The sequence below is a fragment of the Carassius auratus genome, chromosome 24 (genome assembly GCF_003368295.1).
Source record: "Carassius auratus strain Wakin chromosome 24, ASM336829v1, whole genome shotgun sequence".
Classification (NCBI taxonomy): domain Eukaryota; kingdom Metazoa; phylum Chordata; class Actinopteri; order Cypriniformes; family Cyprinidae; genus Carassius; species Carassius auratus.
The window spans coordinates 7531856-7548257 of record NC_039266.1 but is presented as its reverse complement, the minus strand read 5'-3'; the positions used below and the strand labels follow the sequence as shown (position 1 = coordinate 7548257).

The 16402-nt window shown below is 41.5% G+C and overlaps 1 protein-coding gene across 1 annotated transcript in view; it reads left to right on the top strand.

Moving 5' to 3' along the window:
* fars2 (phenylalanyl-tRNA synthetase 2, mitochondrial) overlaps positions 1-16402 on the top strand; it is a 126525-nt gene that overhangs the window by 30865 nt on the left and 79258 nt on the right. The window contains exons 2-4 of the mRNA XM_026200864.1: positions 7128-7760; positions 15617-15779; positions 15866-15997. Of these exons, the coding sequence (XP_026056649.1) occupies positions 7146-7760; positions 15617-15779; positions 15866-15997 (910 nt within the window). The 5' untranslated portion in view covers positions 7128-7145. The remainder of the gene's footprint in view (positions 1-7127; positions 7761-15616; positions 15780-15865; positions 15998-16402) is intronic.

Below are 16402 nucleotides of genomic sequence, written 5' to 3'. Positions count from 1 at the left end.
CTGATTCATTTAGAGCCTCCAGCCCTAGACTGGAAAAAAAGATGGACGAAGCATTTCCATTCCCTTCCACTGCTCAGTCCCGCTCTGTAGTGATTTACTTGGTGCCTGAGTCTATACAGTAGCGCTTTATTTAGAGCCTGATAGTAGTGATTCATATGGAGTTAGAATATGTGTGGTAATGACTGATTTGTATCTCGAGATTGTGCGGTAGGGATTAATTTGCAGCCCGAGTATGTGTGATAATGATTCATTTGGATCCCAAGTTTGCACAGTATTGATTCATTTGCAGCCTGAGTCTATGGGGTAATAATTCTTTTGGATCATGGATTTGCATGGTACTGATTCATTTGGACCCATATTCTGAACAGTAGTGATTCATTTGGATCCCAATAAGAACTGCCCATTTTTGGTTGAACTATCCCTTTAAGTCCATTTGCAAGCTGTGAGTTTGAGTTATGTTTCTTCCTGGGGATTTTAACTAAGTTGGCCCAGAATCACATAAAACTGTGTCTGGCTTCACACTGTCTGCTTCTGCATCTTGTTGAAGCTAATGAATTAGTTGATGTATGGCGAGGCAAACACGGACGGCTCTAGAGACAATTTCACCTCTCTGAGAATACAGAGTTGGCTGCTTCACACAGAAGTTTACCGAACTGCAAGTCTTCAGCTACGACTTCGGCTGATCCCCAAAAGATCACTGTATCATGTTCGTAAAAACCTGAACGCTCACAGTGACATTTGGGTTTTTGATGTTTAAAAAGAAGCTGGGTCAGATGAGCAATGAGACAAACAGGGTGATCTACTGTATTTAACCTACTGAGTTCCTTAAAGAGATATAAAATCGACTCTACAGGTCATTCAGTTAAATCCTATCCCACAATTTCACAATGCGTTTGACTCTGCAATAATATCACAATTCATACAGTTGCTAATCGCCAAGTTCGTTGAGTGTAAATGGGGGCATTCGATATAAATACTCTTTTCAGAATGGACTTGAACAATCTCATGATTGGTGTGAAAAAAAAAACAATGGTTTGCAAGCATTATTACATCTATTTTTATTGATGTATAGTTACTGTATCACACTTAATTTCATTGGGTTGCACTATTACGAATTAGAGTGTAGGAATGACGGCTTCACAGAGATATGCACCTGCTATTAGCAGCTAGCGGTTATCAGGTTTATTTAAAGTCTGCTTCAAAAAGCTGATTCTGTTTTTACATAGATAATGTGACACAGAGGACACATTCTTGCACCCTGTCTGGGTTTTTTATTTTTCCATTGATGGTCTATTTACGTTTGCGTTAGATGGATCTATTTGGCAGGTGCATCATGCGTCTCACGTCAAGACTGTTTTTAAGGTGTGTCAAGCTTAAAATAGCTAATATTTTGTTGTGCAGCACATCAGTGTGATGTTTGAAATGATGGCATATTCAGAAGAAGCTGAATATCTTAAACATATTGATTGGTTATTCTGTAATGTTTTATCACTGAGCGTTATAATGGTGTTTTGTTTGTTTGGTATAAAATAATTCTAATTGTGTAAGAGCATTTTCGTTTTGTTGCTTGGTATAATATAGTTATATGATGGAGCATTGTTTTGTTTGGTTTATTAAATCTTTATTTTAACATGTCTTACGATGGAAGATCGTTTTGTCTTTGTTTGGTTTGGTGTAAAAGAGTAATCAAGGTGGAGGAGCATTTGTTTGTTTTTGTCAAGTATTAAATAATTACAGTTGTGGAGGAGCTACCGTATTTTGCTTTGTTTGTTTTGATATAAAAGAGTTCTAATGGCGGAGAAGTGTTTTTGTTTTAGTATAAAAGGTGGATTTTTTGTAGTTTCTTTGTTGATTTTGTTATGTTTGGGTTGGTTTGATATAAAAATATTTTTTTATTATTATTATTATTATTATTATTATACAATTGTGGAGGAGATGTTCTCTGTTTTGTTTTTGTTTGCTATAAAAGAGCTTGAGAAATAAATGTGTCTGTGATCAGGAATCTCTGGTGAGTAGCGACAAGCCTGAGCGCTAAAAAACACATCTTGAGACTCCTGCATCTGTGTCTAGTTCAGTTGTGTTGAGGTCTGTGTGTTGTTGTGTCTACGCCTCATTACACAAGCTTGTTTGGCAGCATAACAGTGACATCATCTGAGCACTGCAGCTGGGCAGTTCTGAGGTTTTATTACAATTTGTTTAGTTTATTTAGTTTCACTGAAGTACAACATGCAGAAACCCATCCCATTGGGCCCATCAAGTAATTTTTGAATAAAATCACACAAATGTAAAACATCCTTGATCACAAAGTTTTCAGTGAATTTTGCAATTAATTCACATTGACATTTACATGATTTTGAGAGACCAAATTTTAATGTTAATGCATAAATGATTACACACTAATTTTTATTTATTTATTTGATATAATTTTGAATCATAAACATGATTACATGCATTTATTTATTTATTCAAACAAAATGCATAACTTCAGTATAATTAGTAGTTGTTAAAAAAAAAAAGTCTAAAGTGTTTTAGCTAGTATTTCTGCATTCTCCACTCACTGAGGGGCCATAAACTCATCAAATTGGAGAATATGACAAGGTTCTCCATTTCTTGACTTTGCAGCAAAGTTGAAACTCTTGAGAAAAGTCTTTCAGATGAGGGTAAATATTGTATATCTTGCTGCGTGCATGCTGAGATGTCGCAGGTGGATGGATGACCTTTGACTCCTCAGCACCAACTGAGCAGCAGATGTGATCAGATAGAAGATCAAGAAACTGACTTCATTAACCTCTGCGCCCGATCACCAGGTCGATTAAATACAGACGTTTGTCTTCTGTGCTAGAAGACTCTTCCAGCTTCTCACATGCTCACTCGGACTCTTGCTGTAGTAGTTAAGACATGATGTTGGCCGGATCTGCAGTCAGGTGAAGTTTCCCTGTCTCACCTCAAACCAAAATAACCAGTGAGAACACTAATTTATCCAAGACCAGTGTTTATGGCCTTAAAGCATTATTATTATTTTTTTAAATGTTAAAGGAATAGTTCACAAAAATTTACAGAAATTTAATCACCCTCAGTTTTACAAGATGTTGACGAGATTGACACATTTAGAAGAAATGTGTCGTTCCATCAGTGACCGTCCATCAGTGATGCTCTGTAGTGAATGGGTGCCGTCAGAATGAGAGTCCAAACAGCTGATAAAAACATCACAATAATCCACAAGTAATCCACGTCACTCCAGTCCATCAGTTAATGTCTTATGATACCAAAATATAATTTTTGTAAGTAACAAATGCATTCTTGAAGATGTTTTTAAGTTCAAACCATGGCTGCTAAAATATGCGTCCAATATACATAAAATTGCTTTCTCTGGCGGAAAGACTTGTCTCATCTGAATCAGGAGAGAAATCTGCACAGATCAAACACTGTTTGTGATGAAGCGAAAACAGTCCAGAGCAGTTTTTTGAATTTAGAGGACAACAAGGGATAGGATATTTTCACTGGAGGAAGCGTTATTATGGATTATGATTATGATGGACTGGAGTGGTGTGGATTACTTGTGGATTATTGTGATGTTTTTATCAGCTGTTTGGACTCTCATTCTGACGGCACCCATTCACTGCAGAGCATCCATGGCTAAGACAGTGATGTAATACAATGTCTCCACACATCTATTCTGATGAGCTTTTTGGGTGAACTAGATTTTTCTGAGTACGATGCCACACTGTTCTTATTAGCCAAGACACTAAGAGTTTTTGTGTACAAACAAATGCGTGGTGGCAGCACTTTTGCCTTCTTCATGTTGGAAATGATGTACGTGTGTGCTGACTCAGAGTCTTAGTGAGAGTTGGGCTTCTTCAGGTTAGCAACATGCTCAATGGATCGGGACAAACAGGATTTTATATAATTTATGATAATTCTCAGACCCTGGTCATCATTATCGCCTCTGCTCTAATAAAACTAGATTGCCCCGCAGCTGTTGTTGAAGCATTTGCATTTCACTATGCACAAACCATCAAGTCAAAATTGGATGAATTTGGCTTTTAAAGCAAAATTGCACTGAGAAATAAGAGGCCAGATACACGACCTTCAGTTATATAATGAGACCCAGTGAGCACCGTCTTTTTAACTCAATGTCAAATATTGCACTGTGAAACTTTTTAAAAACAATTGTAAATGGAAGCCTGTTTCTGTCAATGAATAAAAAATAATAGGATTGGTAATAACAACAAAAGTGATGGTAGTAGATAAAATGATAATTCCATGCAAATGATAGTTTCAGAAATAGTATTTCCAGGTCGTGAGGGGGTTTCCTTTGCTGAACTAATATTTTCTTTGCCAGGGTCACTCACAGACTTTTTAATATATATATTTCACAATTCTGACTTCTGAAATGCATGATATAAATTTGCAATTCAGACATTTTTCTCAGAATTTCTCAGAGATGTTAACTCCCAATTTTGAATTCTCAAGTCAGCATTTTAAGAAAGAAACTTGCTTATTGCAAGAAATAAAGTCAGAATTGTGAGATATAAACTTGTGATTCCAAGAAAAAAGATATTAACTTTATTATTTTGCACAAATGTTACTTTATTTCTCAGAATTTCAAATTTACATCTCACAATTCAGACTTTTTCTCCAGACTTATGAATTTAAGTCTCATTTTTCTGACTTTATAACTTGCAATTGCAAGTTTCTGTCATGCAATTCTGACTTTATAATTTAGAACTGCAACTACACTTTGGAATATCAAGTTTACATCTCGCAATTCTGACTTTTAAATCACAAGAGTTTCTAGCACACAATTATTTATTTCTTGAAATTGTGAGGTTTTAAATATGCAATTATAAATGTATAACTTGGAGTTAAAGTAAAACATCCCACAGTTCTGAGAAAATTCTGTAATTAAAAAAAAATTTGCAAGAAAAAAAAAATAATGAGATAAAAGTTGCCGTTAATAATTTTTATTCTTTTATTCAGTGGTGAAAACAGGATTCTTTTTATTTATTTATTTATTTATTTTACTACAACATTTCCTGCGAAACTTGAATTAATTCAATTGTGTCCAAAGGTTTGGACTGGTAGTGTATTATCATAATAGCATCCTCGCTGAAATACACTCCCTGAGGTCTTAACTGGAGCAGCATCTTGAGCACTGCCATACCGCAGTGACACTGCAGTGCTACACACTCTCTCTGTACCTGCAGCTTCTCCGAACGCTCTTAGTCCTGACAGCAGGCATGTACCTGAGACTTCATAAGTCTCTCAGAGTGACAGTGCATCTATGTTGTGCTGCTCACTGGATCCAGAGAAAAAGAGTGATGAGAAAGAAGGAAAAAAATAGTTTGTCTTTTCTTTCTTCCTCATAAAATATTGCTTGGCCAAAGCAAATATTTGCGATAAGCCGAGAGAAAGAAGAACGGTTAGTCTGGGATAAATACAGCCCTGCTCTCCACGGTGTCCTCAGAACATCCAGCACCTGAGCCAAACCTGCAGCTAAATGCTCTCTAAGAGAGAGAGAGAGAGAGAGAGAGAGAGAGAGAGAGAGATAGAGATAGGGCTGTGTAGAAAAAGGGATGCAGTGGGGTGAAAGACTTAATGGGGGCCAGAAAAGGAAGGAAAAGGAAAAGAAGGCCACATACTGGAATGGACAGTAACAAAACTTGAATATTACCTTAAAATGCCATTGCAAGAATAGCATGGTTCTTTCAACATGCACCATAGTTGTACCATGGTATTCTATGATATGTACCTTGGTTTCCCATTGTAATGAACTGTTATTGTTTTTAAGTGTATATTTAAGAACTTTGCTCGATTTACTTTAAAGTACCATATTACCATGTTTAATTGGAATATATACTGTATCATGTGAATAGCATTTGCCTACTTGTACAATGGTATCCTTTAAGGTGTCTTGACATTAGGGTTATGGCATTTAGTAGATCATAACATTAGACCATGTAAATACTTTGGTACTATGATTAAGATAATAATCCAAAACTGTGGTATTACCCTCTGAAACGGTCACTGTTCTACCACAGTGCTTCATTGTGAGGCTACGAACAATAAAAAGAGGACAGAGCTTGTCCGGAACAGAGAAATGAAACAAAATGAGGAAATCAAAGGGATGGGGCCACCCTTAATTCAATTACACTGCACTCCCCATAAATCACGTCCACAGTGTATTATGACACCCCAGATTGAGCTTGCTGTGTGATGGATCTAAGATCTTGCGTTAATGTGTCGTGTGTTGGCAGCAAAGACAACGAGATGAACGTGTGTGTCTCTGTCTGTGTGTTTGTGAGGGCAAGATCTCAGATCTCTCTCGAGGGGCTTCTCTTCCTAAGTCACAAGTTAGAACAGGCACCGCACATCTCACCAGAGGTTTCTGAGGTTAAGTCCCTTGTGCGCGAGCTCATCTGACATCCCAGTAATGTAATCTAACCCTCACACTGCTCGACTTAAACCCAGCATGCCTGAGAACAGCATTTACTGCCAGAGCAATACAGAGGAAGCAGAGAGGTTACAATAGAAGACATCAAATGGGTTCATGTATTTGCGTCATGTAGCATTAGCATTTTGTTGAAAATCTACCAGTCAGTGGGCTGCTGATCAGTAGATGGTTGATCAGTGTTGATTCCATGAACTGATTGGTCCATGAAAAGTGGTCGGAACAAAATATGACCCTGGACCACAAAACCTGTCTTAAGTCTCTGGGTTATATTTGTAGCAATAGCCAAAAAACAACAACATTGTTGGGTCAAAATTTTCAATTTTACTTTTATGCCAAAAATCATTAGGATATTAGTTAAAGATCATGTTCCATGAAGATATTTTGGAAATTTCCTACCATAAATATATCAAAACTTAATTTTTTTTTGATCAGTAATATGCATGGCTAAGAACTTCATTTGGGTAAATTTAAAGGCGATTTTCTCAGTATTTAGATTTTTTTTTTGCATCCTCAGATTCCAGATTTTCAAATAGTTGTATTTCAACCAAATACAAGTCTAGCTGACTAGGTAAATAGTTGTATCACTTGACTCTTTCCCATTAGCACTGTTTTTTATTCACTTCGAAACCATTGAAGAGTTCACATATGAAAGTTTTCCTTTCTTTTCTTACAGACTTGTGGATCAGCTACGATGACGTTTTACAAGTCTCTCCTCAAACACATCCGTCACTGGTCAGCTAACTGCCAACTGACCGGTTCTCTCGCCCTGTCCCACAAACTCCACCCCTGCAGGGGTCTTTCGACAGACGGCTCTGCTCCTCCGCCACGGATTACTGAAGACTCAATAGAAGTTTTCAGCCATGTCTACCAGCGAGATGACATGACCAATGTGACAGCGAAAATCTTGTCCAAAGTTGGCTGCCAGCTTCACAACCGACCGCACCACCCCTTGTGGCTTATTAAAGAACGCATCAAAGACCATTTCTACCGCTCCTACATCGGACGCACAGGAAACCCGCTCTTCTCCGTACATGACAACCTCAGTCCAGTGGTGACGGTGGAGCAGAACTTCGACAGTCTGCTCATTCCTCCAGACCATCCCAGTCGGAAAAAAGGAGACAATTACTACCTGAACCGCACACACATGCTGCGGGCCCACACCTCCGCCCATCAGAAGGAGCTGGTGCGCTCAGGTCTGGACCACTTCCTGCTTGCTGGAGATGTGTATAGACGAGATGAGATCGACTCCAACCACTATCCTGTCTTCCATCAGATGGAGGGAGTGCGGCTTTTCTCAAACCACGAGGTTAGAATGGTGTTCTGAATCTATCTATCTAGCTATCTGTTTTTTATTGTAATTTTTTTGGAGGCCTTACTTTCTCAGTGTTCTGGTAAAACATAGGACTTCTCTCTGGTGACACATCCAGGACTTTTCCAACTATTTTATCCACTTTTGCCTTCATCTAATCAAAAATCGATGGACATAGAAACAACTGGTCATACATTATATAATGCCAAAAAATATAAAATTTAAAATTAAAAATTTAAATTTAAAATTAAATATAAAATTAAAAAATATATAAAAAATTAAAAATTAAAAAAAAAAATATTATAAAAAAAATAATAGAAATTTGAAATCATTTTACAATGGATTAAAAAATAAATGTGTAAACTAAACACACTTATATATAGATGACAAGGTATTTTAACAAATAAATAAATATTTAATATAAATATATTAAAAAGTAAGTAAACACTGTAATCAACAGGGCACTCTTGTAAGTATTCTTGTAAGTTTGTGTGCACTGGGAATCATATTTTTTTTAAATAAAGCCAGGGTAACCCTCATTTTACATAAAACACACAGAGAAAATGACATGAATTTGAAAGTGGGCAGTATGCAGTATAATTTTTAATCACAAGTTTAAAGTTTAAAGCATTCAATTCACACAGACCGACAATCACACAGAGAACACGTGATCATGCTGACACACACTTCACAAGATCAGGTGGATTCAACTAAGTTTGTAAGGTTTGTGAAATTAAATGTTCATTAGTCATTCAAAGATTCGTTTAAATTCTATAAATGCATCTTTGCATAATGCTGACTGCAAACGACAAAGTATTATATTGTTTGCCTTTCTATTACTAATAGGCCTAATATAAAAGCAATCAGTATAATACTTTTTGTATACATTAATTCCTTTGTTTAACTGTTCTATCTGATTATTAGACAGATACTGCTGCTGCTCTCAGCACCGTCAAAATAAAAGTCCCACCTCAAACACATCGGCCAAGCATAAAAACTTATCGGCCAATGCCGATATTTGAAAAATGCCAAATATCGGCCGATATATCGGTCTCAGTGATATATTGATCGACCGCTACTTTTTTGTCCATTTGGTTTCAGTGACTCTTCATTGGAGGATTTTTCCTGTTAAACTGAGAAAGAAGAAAGTATTTAGGCATCAAAACTTCACCTTTAAAACAGTCATCAATAGTTTATACCTGTCAGAGCCACCCCCACTCCACTTATCGGTGTAGAAAAAGCTGTTTATTTCTAGCATCCAGAATGTAAGAAAGGGCTGTATAAGGACAAGTGTCAGAGAAGTCATGATGAAATCTTAATGTAATTGTGACAAATCTGTCTTATTGTCACCGCTGAGGGAGCAGCACTGGCACGCACATATAAACATATTTGCATACATACCCCATTCACTCTTCATTCCCGTCCTCACCTGTTGTTTCTCCATCGGCAACGCGGGTGCACACGCTGGTCCGATGGATCACGGACATTTCTCCACACCACATTACCCCTTCAGTCCATAAGCATACCCGATCATTTCATACACACACACACACACACACACACACATCGTCCGTGTCTTGTGTGTTGTTCACGTGTCTTTGTACGTTCATTTGTTTGTTGTATTATGCGTAGTCGGGCTTTGGCGGGTAAACGTTGTGTCGGCCAAACCGAGCAGACGAAGAGCGGATACTTGTGGCATAACAGGGGGGGTCGCGCCTGCGCAGTGCCGCCAAAGCCGGTGAAACCATTGTCTTGTGATTAAGAGGGGATTATATGTGATTTAAGTGTTTGGTATTTATGTGTTTCGGTGTTGTTAATAATGATGCATTATTACAATGTATTTATGTGATAATTACCAGTGAGAAATGCAGATTAATAAACATTTTGGGTGGGTATAATATAACTGGTAAGAATTTAAATATTATATCTATACCTCTCAATGGGTGTTCTCAAAGAAGGCGGAGTCTGGCCTATAAAAAGGGAGGCCAGACACATAATCAGGACTTGTTAACCAAGTCAGAGCGAGAGTGCAACTGCGGTGCCTCAAGCAAACCGTTTACTGTGGATACGTTTTGGGAAGTTTTCATCTTTGTTTATTTTTATTTATTTTGGTACTTTTTAGGTTTTTGTGTTCACCTGTATATATATATATCTATATATTTCACTGTGGATCGTCTGTGTTTTTGGCACTGTAAATAAATTACACCTTGCACAAGAGTGCTCTGCGAGTAAGCCATCACTTATTTACATCCACACGGACCCAAGTTACCTTTAATTCCCTTCACCAGAAGCGAGCAGTGGTGTCGCTTCATCACATTTGGTGGCAGCGGTGGGATGGCTACTCGCAAGACAGCGCCAAAAGGCAGAAAACCCAGGGAGGGGTTGAGGTCACAGAGGAAGATATCAACGATGGAGGATGAGGCGTGGAATTCAGCTGAGACTTCAGAGGAAGAGGACGTGATGGCAGAGCTTCCTGATACCTCGAAAAAGTCCAGGTCACCACGGACGGAGCCAATAACTCCAGTTGCTACAGCGGGTGAGGGAATGGTTTCCCTAATGCGTCAGTTCCTAGATGCCCAGCAGCAGAGAGAAGAGAGATATATGCAGGAGCTCCGGGGTCTTCGTGAGTCTATCCGGCAGTCGACTCGGCCTGCTGAACCAGTGTCTGACAATGACAGCTTGCGAATGGATCTACCAACACCAGCTACACAAAGGGTATCCTCACAACGCAGGGCAGCACATGACGGAGGCTCCATAAGTTTTCCGGTACAGAGAGAGCCGATGCATCGAGCTGAACTGAAGATGCCAATCTTTCAGCAAGGGGAAGACATTGAGAATTATCTTCGGCGGTTCGAGCGGCTAGCCAGGACCTGGAGGTGGCCTGAGGAGGAGTGGAGCTATCATCTGGTTCCATTACTGACGGGGCAAGCATTGGAGGCGTACCTGGCGATGGATGAGGAGCAGGCAGAGGTGTACGCTGATCTGAAGGAGGCATTGCTGGAGAAATTCAACATCTCACCAGAAACATATCGGCAGAGGTTCCGAACACCTACAGTTCCAGCTGGAGAGTCGCCATCCGAGACTTATCATCGCCTAAAGAACCTATATCAGCGATGGGTACGACCGAGGGAGCATTCCAAGGATGAGATTGGTGAAGCCATTATCCTTGAGCAACTACTCCGGGTTCTTCCGTATGATGCTCGCACCTGGGTAAGAGAGCATGAGCCAACTTCAGGACTGGCGGCGGCTAAGCTGGCTCAGCAATACCAGAACGCTCATCGCGGGGGTCCACGCACTCAACCATCTAAAGGTACTGTCCGCACGCACTTTGGGGCTGAGAGGGGTCGTGCTGAACTGTCAGACAATGTGCAAAAACCAAAGTCAGCAGGGGGGAAAGAACTGGTATGCTTTTACTGTCAGCAGCCGGGGCACAAAGCAGCAGTATGTCCTGCGCGTAAAGCTAAGCTGACAGGGTACTGTTATGTGCCAAGAGAGGGAGACTTTGAACTAGATTCTGTGAGGGAGAATCTAACAATGTGCAAAGTGACTATTAATGGACATTCCGTACATGCATTATTGGACACTGGATGCTCTATGTCAATGTTGAAATCCTGTTATGTAACAAATGTTGACTATCTAAATACTGCCTCTATTCAATGTGTGCATGGAGATGTGAAGCAGTACCCCAGAGCTGAGGTATTGGTGGAAGTACAAGATCAAGTGTACCTGTTGAATGTTGCTATAGTTGACAGTTTGCCTACAGACATGATTCTGGGACAAGACTTACCAGTGTTGAATGAACTGTTACAAGCCACTGTTAAAGTCTCTGGAAAAGCCATTGTAAACCCAGTAGAAGTCTCTTGTTCCGCCATTACTCGGTCGCAAGCCAGGGCAGGTCTTCAGCCACTGCCAGATCTTGATTGTAGTCTGTTGCAGGGCGGGACTAAGGGCCCGAAAAAGTCACGCCGACAAAGAAGGCTTGAGAAGTACCGCGGTACCCCAGTCTCTGAGCCTTCTGTGGAGGGTCTCGATGTTAGTGGCTGGCAGGTACCAGGGAATATTGCTGAGTTACAAAGAAATGATGAGACGTTGAAACCTTTGTTTGAGAAAACTGCTTTGGATAAACCATTGAATCTGTGTAATGAGAGGTATGAGCTGTTGAATAATGTGTTGTATTTGCAAGTCAATGATGTGACTCGTCTTGTTGTACCAACTTGTTGTCGTCCACTTGTCTTGCACTTAGCACACACAGTTCCGTGGGCTGGGCATCTAGGCCAACAAAAGACATATGCACGCATCAGCTCACGGTTTCACTGGCCAACATTATATACTGATGTACTGACACACTGCAACACATGCACTATATGTCAAAAAACCAGTGCTGTGACCCGGCGGAGCAAAGCACCCTTGCAACCTCTCCCTGTGATTTCTGAACCTTTCAGGCGGATTGCTATGGACATTGTGGGGCCACTGGAGAGAAGCAGTACAGGTCACCAGTACATCCTGGTAATCAGTGACTATGCAACAAGGTATCCAGAGGCTTTCCCACTCCGTACCATCACCACACCAAAAATTGTCCATTGCCTTGTACAACTCTTCTCCAGGGTAGGAATACCAGAGGAGATCTTGACGGACCAAGGGACAAACTTTACGTCAAAGCTCATGGGGCAACTGAACCGACAGTTGGGCATTACCGCTATTAGAACAAGCCCATACCACCCACAGACCGATGGCCTGGTGGAGAGGTTCAACCAGACCCTCAAAAATATGCTGCGGAAGTTTGTTGCAGACACGGGGCGAGATTGGGACAGGTGGCTACCTTTTGTCCTTTTTGCTTACAGAGAAGTTCCTCAAGCGTCGACAGGTTTCTCACCGTTTGAGCTACTTTATGGTTGGCAAGTGCAAGGACCGCTGGACCTCCTGCGAAAGAGCTGGGAGGAGAGTCCTGCAGCCAAAACCAAGGAGAAAGGCATTGTACAGTATGTGTTGGAGATGAGAGACCGTCTAGAGCAGTACCGGGAACAAGCAAAAGAAAACCTGCAGGCGAAACAACAAGCACAAAAGCGGTGGTATGATCAGCATGCAAGACTACGGCAGTTCCAACCAGGTCAAAAGGTATTACTCTTACTACCAACCTCAACACACAAGCTACTGGCGAAATGGCAAGGGCCATACACTGTGGTCCGTAAGATGGGGCCAGTGACTTACGAGATCCACCATCCCGACAAGGGGAAGTCCAAGCAAACCTACCACCTTAACCTGTTAAGAGAATGGAAGGAATCACCAGGGAAAAAACCTGAGTCAGCGTTGATGGTACGGATGGTGGAAGATGTGGAGGAGGAAGATGGGTCTGAGGTTGCAGAGAGGCAAGCATCTGTGGTGAGTCTAACTCACTTAGAGGACATCAAGCGCCAAGAATTGCAGAACCTACTAGACCAGTTCCCCACTCTGTTTTGTCAGAGGCCTGGACAGACAGAGATAATACACCACACCATACACCTTACCGACTCCACCCCATCCCGACAGAGACCTTATCGTGTACCTGAGAGACTGGTGGAACCCCTAAGGAAGGAAATTGAGATGATGAAAGAGCTGGGAGTGATTGAGCCATCGTTGAGTGACTGGTGCAGTCCTATGGTTATCGTCCCAAAGAAGGATGGATCTTTACGTGTCTGCATCGACTTCCGTAAGCTCAATGCCCAATCCAAATTTGATGCATACCCAATGCCACGAATAGATGATCTGCTGGAGAGAATAGGAAAAGCCAAGTACATCACTACCCTAGATCTCTGCAAAGGATATTGGCAAGTACTCCTAGAGCCAACTTCCAGACCCTACACCGCTTTCAAGACTCCGTTGGGGCTCTTCCATTTTACTGTTCTTCCTTTCGGACTGCATGGAGCTCCAGCAACGTTTCAGAGGTTAATGGACAGAGTCTTGCAAGGATGTGAGGAGTGGTCTGCAGCGTATCTGGATGATGTAGTCATACATAGCAACTCCTGGGAGGAGCACTTACAGCACATGAGACAGACCTTGGAAAGGATAACAGAAGCGGGATTAACATTAAATGTGACAAAATGTGAGTGGGCAAAACAAGAGGCAAACTATCTGGGTTATCATCTGGGCAATGGGCAACTACGTCCTCAAGTTGACAAGATGGAGGCCATCCGGCAAAGTCCCAGACCAAATACCAAGAAGGAAGTGAGGTCATTTCTAGGACTGGTGGGCTGGTACCGACGGTTCGTCCCGAATTTCGCCTCTGTTGCCGCACCCCTGACCAACCTGCTGAGCAAAGGCATAGCAAATCCGGTCCCGTGGACCAAAGACTGTGAGACTGCATTTCAAGCTTTGAAGGAGAAGATGTGCTCCAGTCCGGTCCTGCAAAGTCCTGACTTTACGCAAAGGTTCCTAGTCCAGGTAGATGCCTCCGCTACCGGACTTGGGGCAGTCCTGGTGCAGGGAACCCGGGAAAATGAGAGGCCAGTTGTATACCTCAGCCGTAAGCTTTTGCCAAGGGAGACTCGCTACTCAGCAGTTGAAAAGGAGTGCCTCGCTATTAAATGGGCCCTGGAAAGCTTAAGGTATTACCTCCTCGGAAGAGAGTTTGACCTGGAGACAGATCACCGAGCCCTGACCTGGATACATTCGATGAAAGATCACAATGCCAGAGTCATGAGATGGTACCTTTCATTGCAGCCCTTTAACTTTAAGATCCGGCACAGACCTGGAAGGCTAAACGTGGTTGCTGACTATCTGTCCAGGTTTCCGGCCAGTACTCGGCTTGAAGAGGGGGAAGGTAATGTGACAAATCTGTCTTATTGTCACCGCTGAGGGAGCAGCACTGGCACGCACATATAAACATATTTGCATACATACCCCATTCACTCTTCATTCCCGTCCTCACCTGTTGTTTCTCCATCGGCAACGCGGGTGCACACGCTGGTCCGATGGATCACGGACATTTCTCCACACCACATTACCCCTTCAGTCCATAAGCATACCCGATCATTTCATACACACACACACACACACACACACACATCGTCCGTGTCTTGTGTGTTGTTCACGTGTCTTTGTACGTTCATTTGTTTGTTGTATTATGCGTAGTCGGGCTTTGGCGGGTAAACGTTGTGTCGGCCAAACCGAGCAGACGAAGAGCGGATACTTGTGGCATAACAGGGGGGGTCGCGCCTGCGCAGTGCCGCCAAAGCCGGTGAAACCATTGTCTTGTGATTAAGAGGGGATTATATGTGATTTAAGTGTTTGGTATTTATGTGTTTCGGTGTTGTTAATAATGATGCATTATTACAATGTATTTATGTGATAATTACCAGTGAGAAATGCAGATTAATAAACATTTTGGGTGGGTATAATATAACTGGTAAGAATTTAAATATTATATCTATACCTCTCAATGGGTGTTCTCAAAGAAGGCGGAGTCTGGCCTATAAAAAGGGAGGCCAGACACATAATCAGGACTTGTTAACCAAGTCAGAGCGAGAGTGCAACTGCGGTGCCTCAAGCAAACCGTTTACTGTGGATACGTTTTGGGAAGTTTTCATCTTTGTTTATTTTTATTTATTTTGGTACTTTTTAGGTTTTTGTGTTCACCTGTATATATATATATCTATATATTTCACTGTGGATCGTCTGTGTTTTTGGCACTGTAAATAAATTACACCTTGCACAAGAGTGCTCTGCGAGTAAGCCATCACTTATTTACATCCACACGGACCCAAGTTACCTTTAATTCCCTTCACCAGAAGCGAGCAGTGGTGTCGCTTCATCACAGTAATCTTTCCGAGTGCAGTTAAAGATACACATTTGTTTTCAAACCTTTTCTTCTCTAATAGCTGTTTGCTCGAGTGGAGAATGGTGAGGAGCTGTCTTTGTTTGAGAGCGGTGGCCGCCGCACGCCTCAGAAACAGGAGACACACACGCTGGAGGCTGTCAAACTTGTGGAGTTCGATCTGAAACAGGCTCTCACTCGCCTCATGCGACACCTTTTTGGGGAAGGTAGGAATCCTGTGATGTTCGCACTTGTTTTTCCTCACTTCCTCTGTCCAGTTCTCCTCATCCATCTGTTTGTTTCTGTCTTGCAGATTTGGAGATCCGCTGGGTGGACTGCTACTTCCCTTTCACACATCCCTCCTTCGAGATGGAGGTGCGCTTCCAGGATGATTGGTTGGAGGTGCTGGGCTGTGGAGTGATGGAGCAGGAACTGGTCTGCTCAGGTACGCTCATGCAAACAAGAAAAAGCTGCAGACTGGCTACATAAGCAATGACCATTTTCATTAAGAGCTGCTGAGTCATAAACATCAAAACAGAAAGTAGAGCAAAGTTAAACTTTATGCAGATTCAGAATGAAATTGTCTAGCAACCACCAATGGGAATGCAGACAGGGCAGCTGTGATGATCCGCCTTGTGATATAGTTTGAGTAGAATCGATAGCCGTTAGCAAACAACAGTCCATCAAGATGCTGAGCTCCAGTGATTTCATTGCTCTCAGTGTAAACACACTGTTAGGAAGCAGGCAGTGACGTGGAACCTCTCAAATTACTGATCCCAAACACTACTTACTGCACAGCTATCAATAGATATTGTGTAGATACTGTTAGCAGAATAGTTTTCAGTTATTT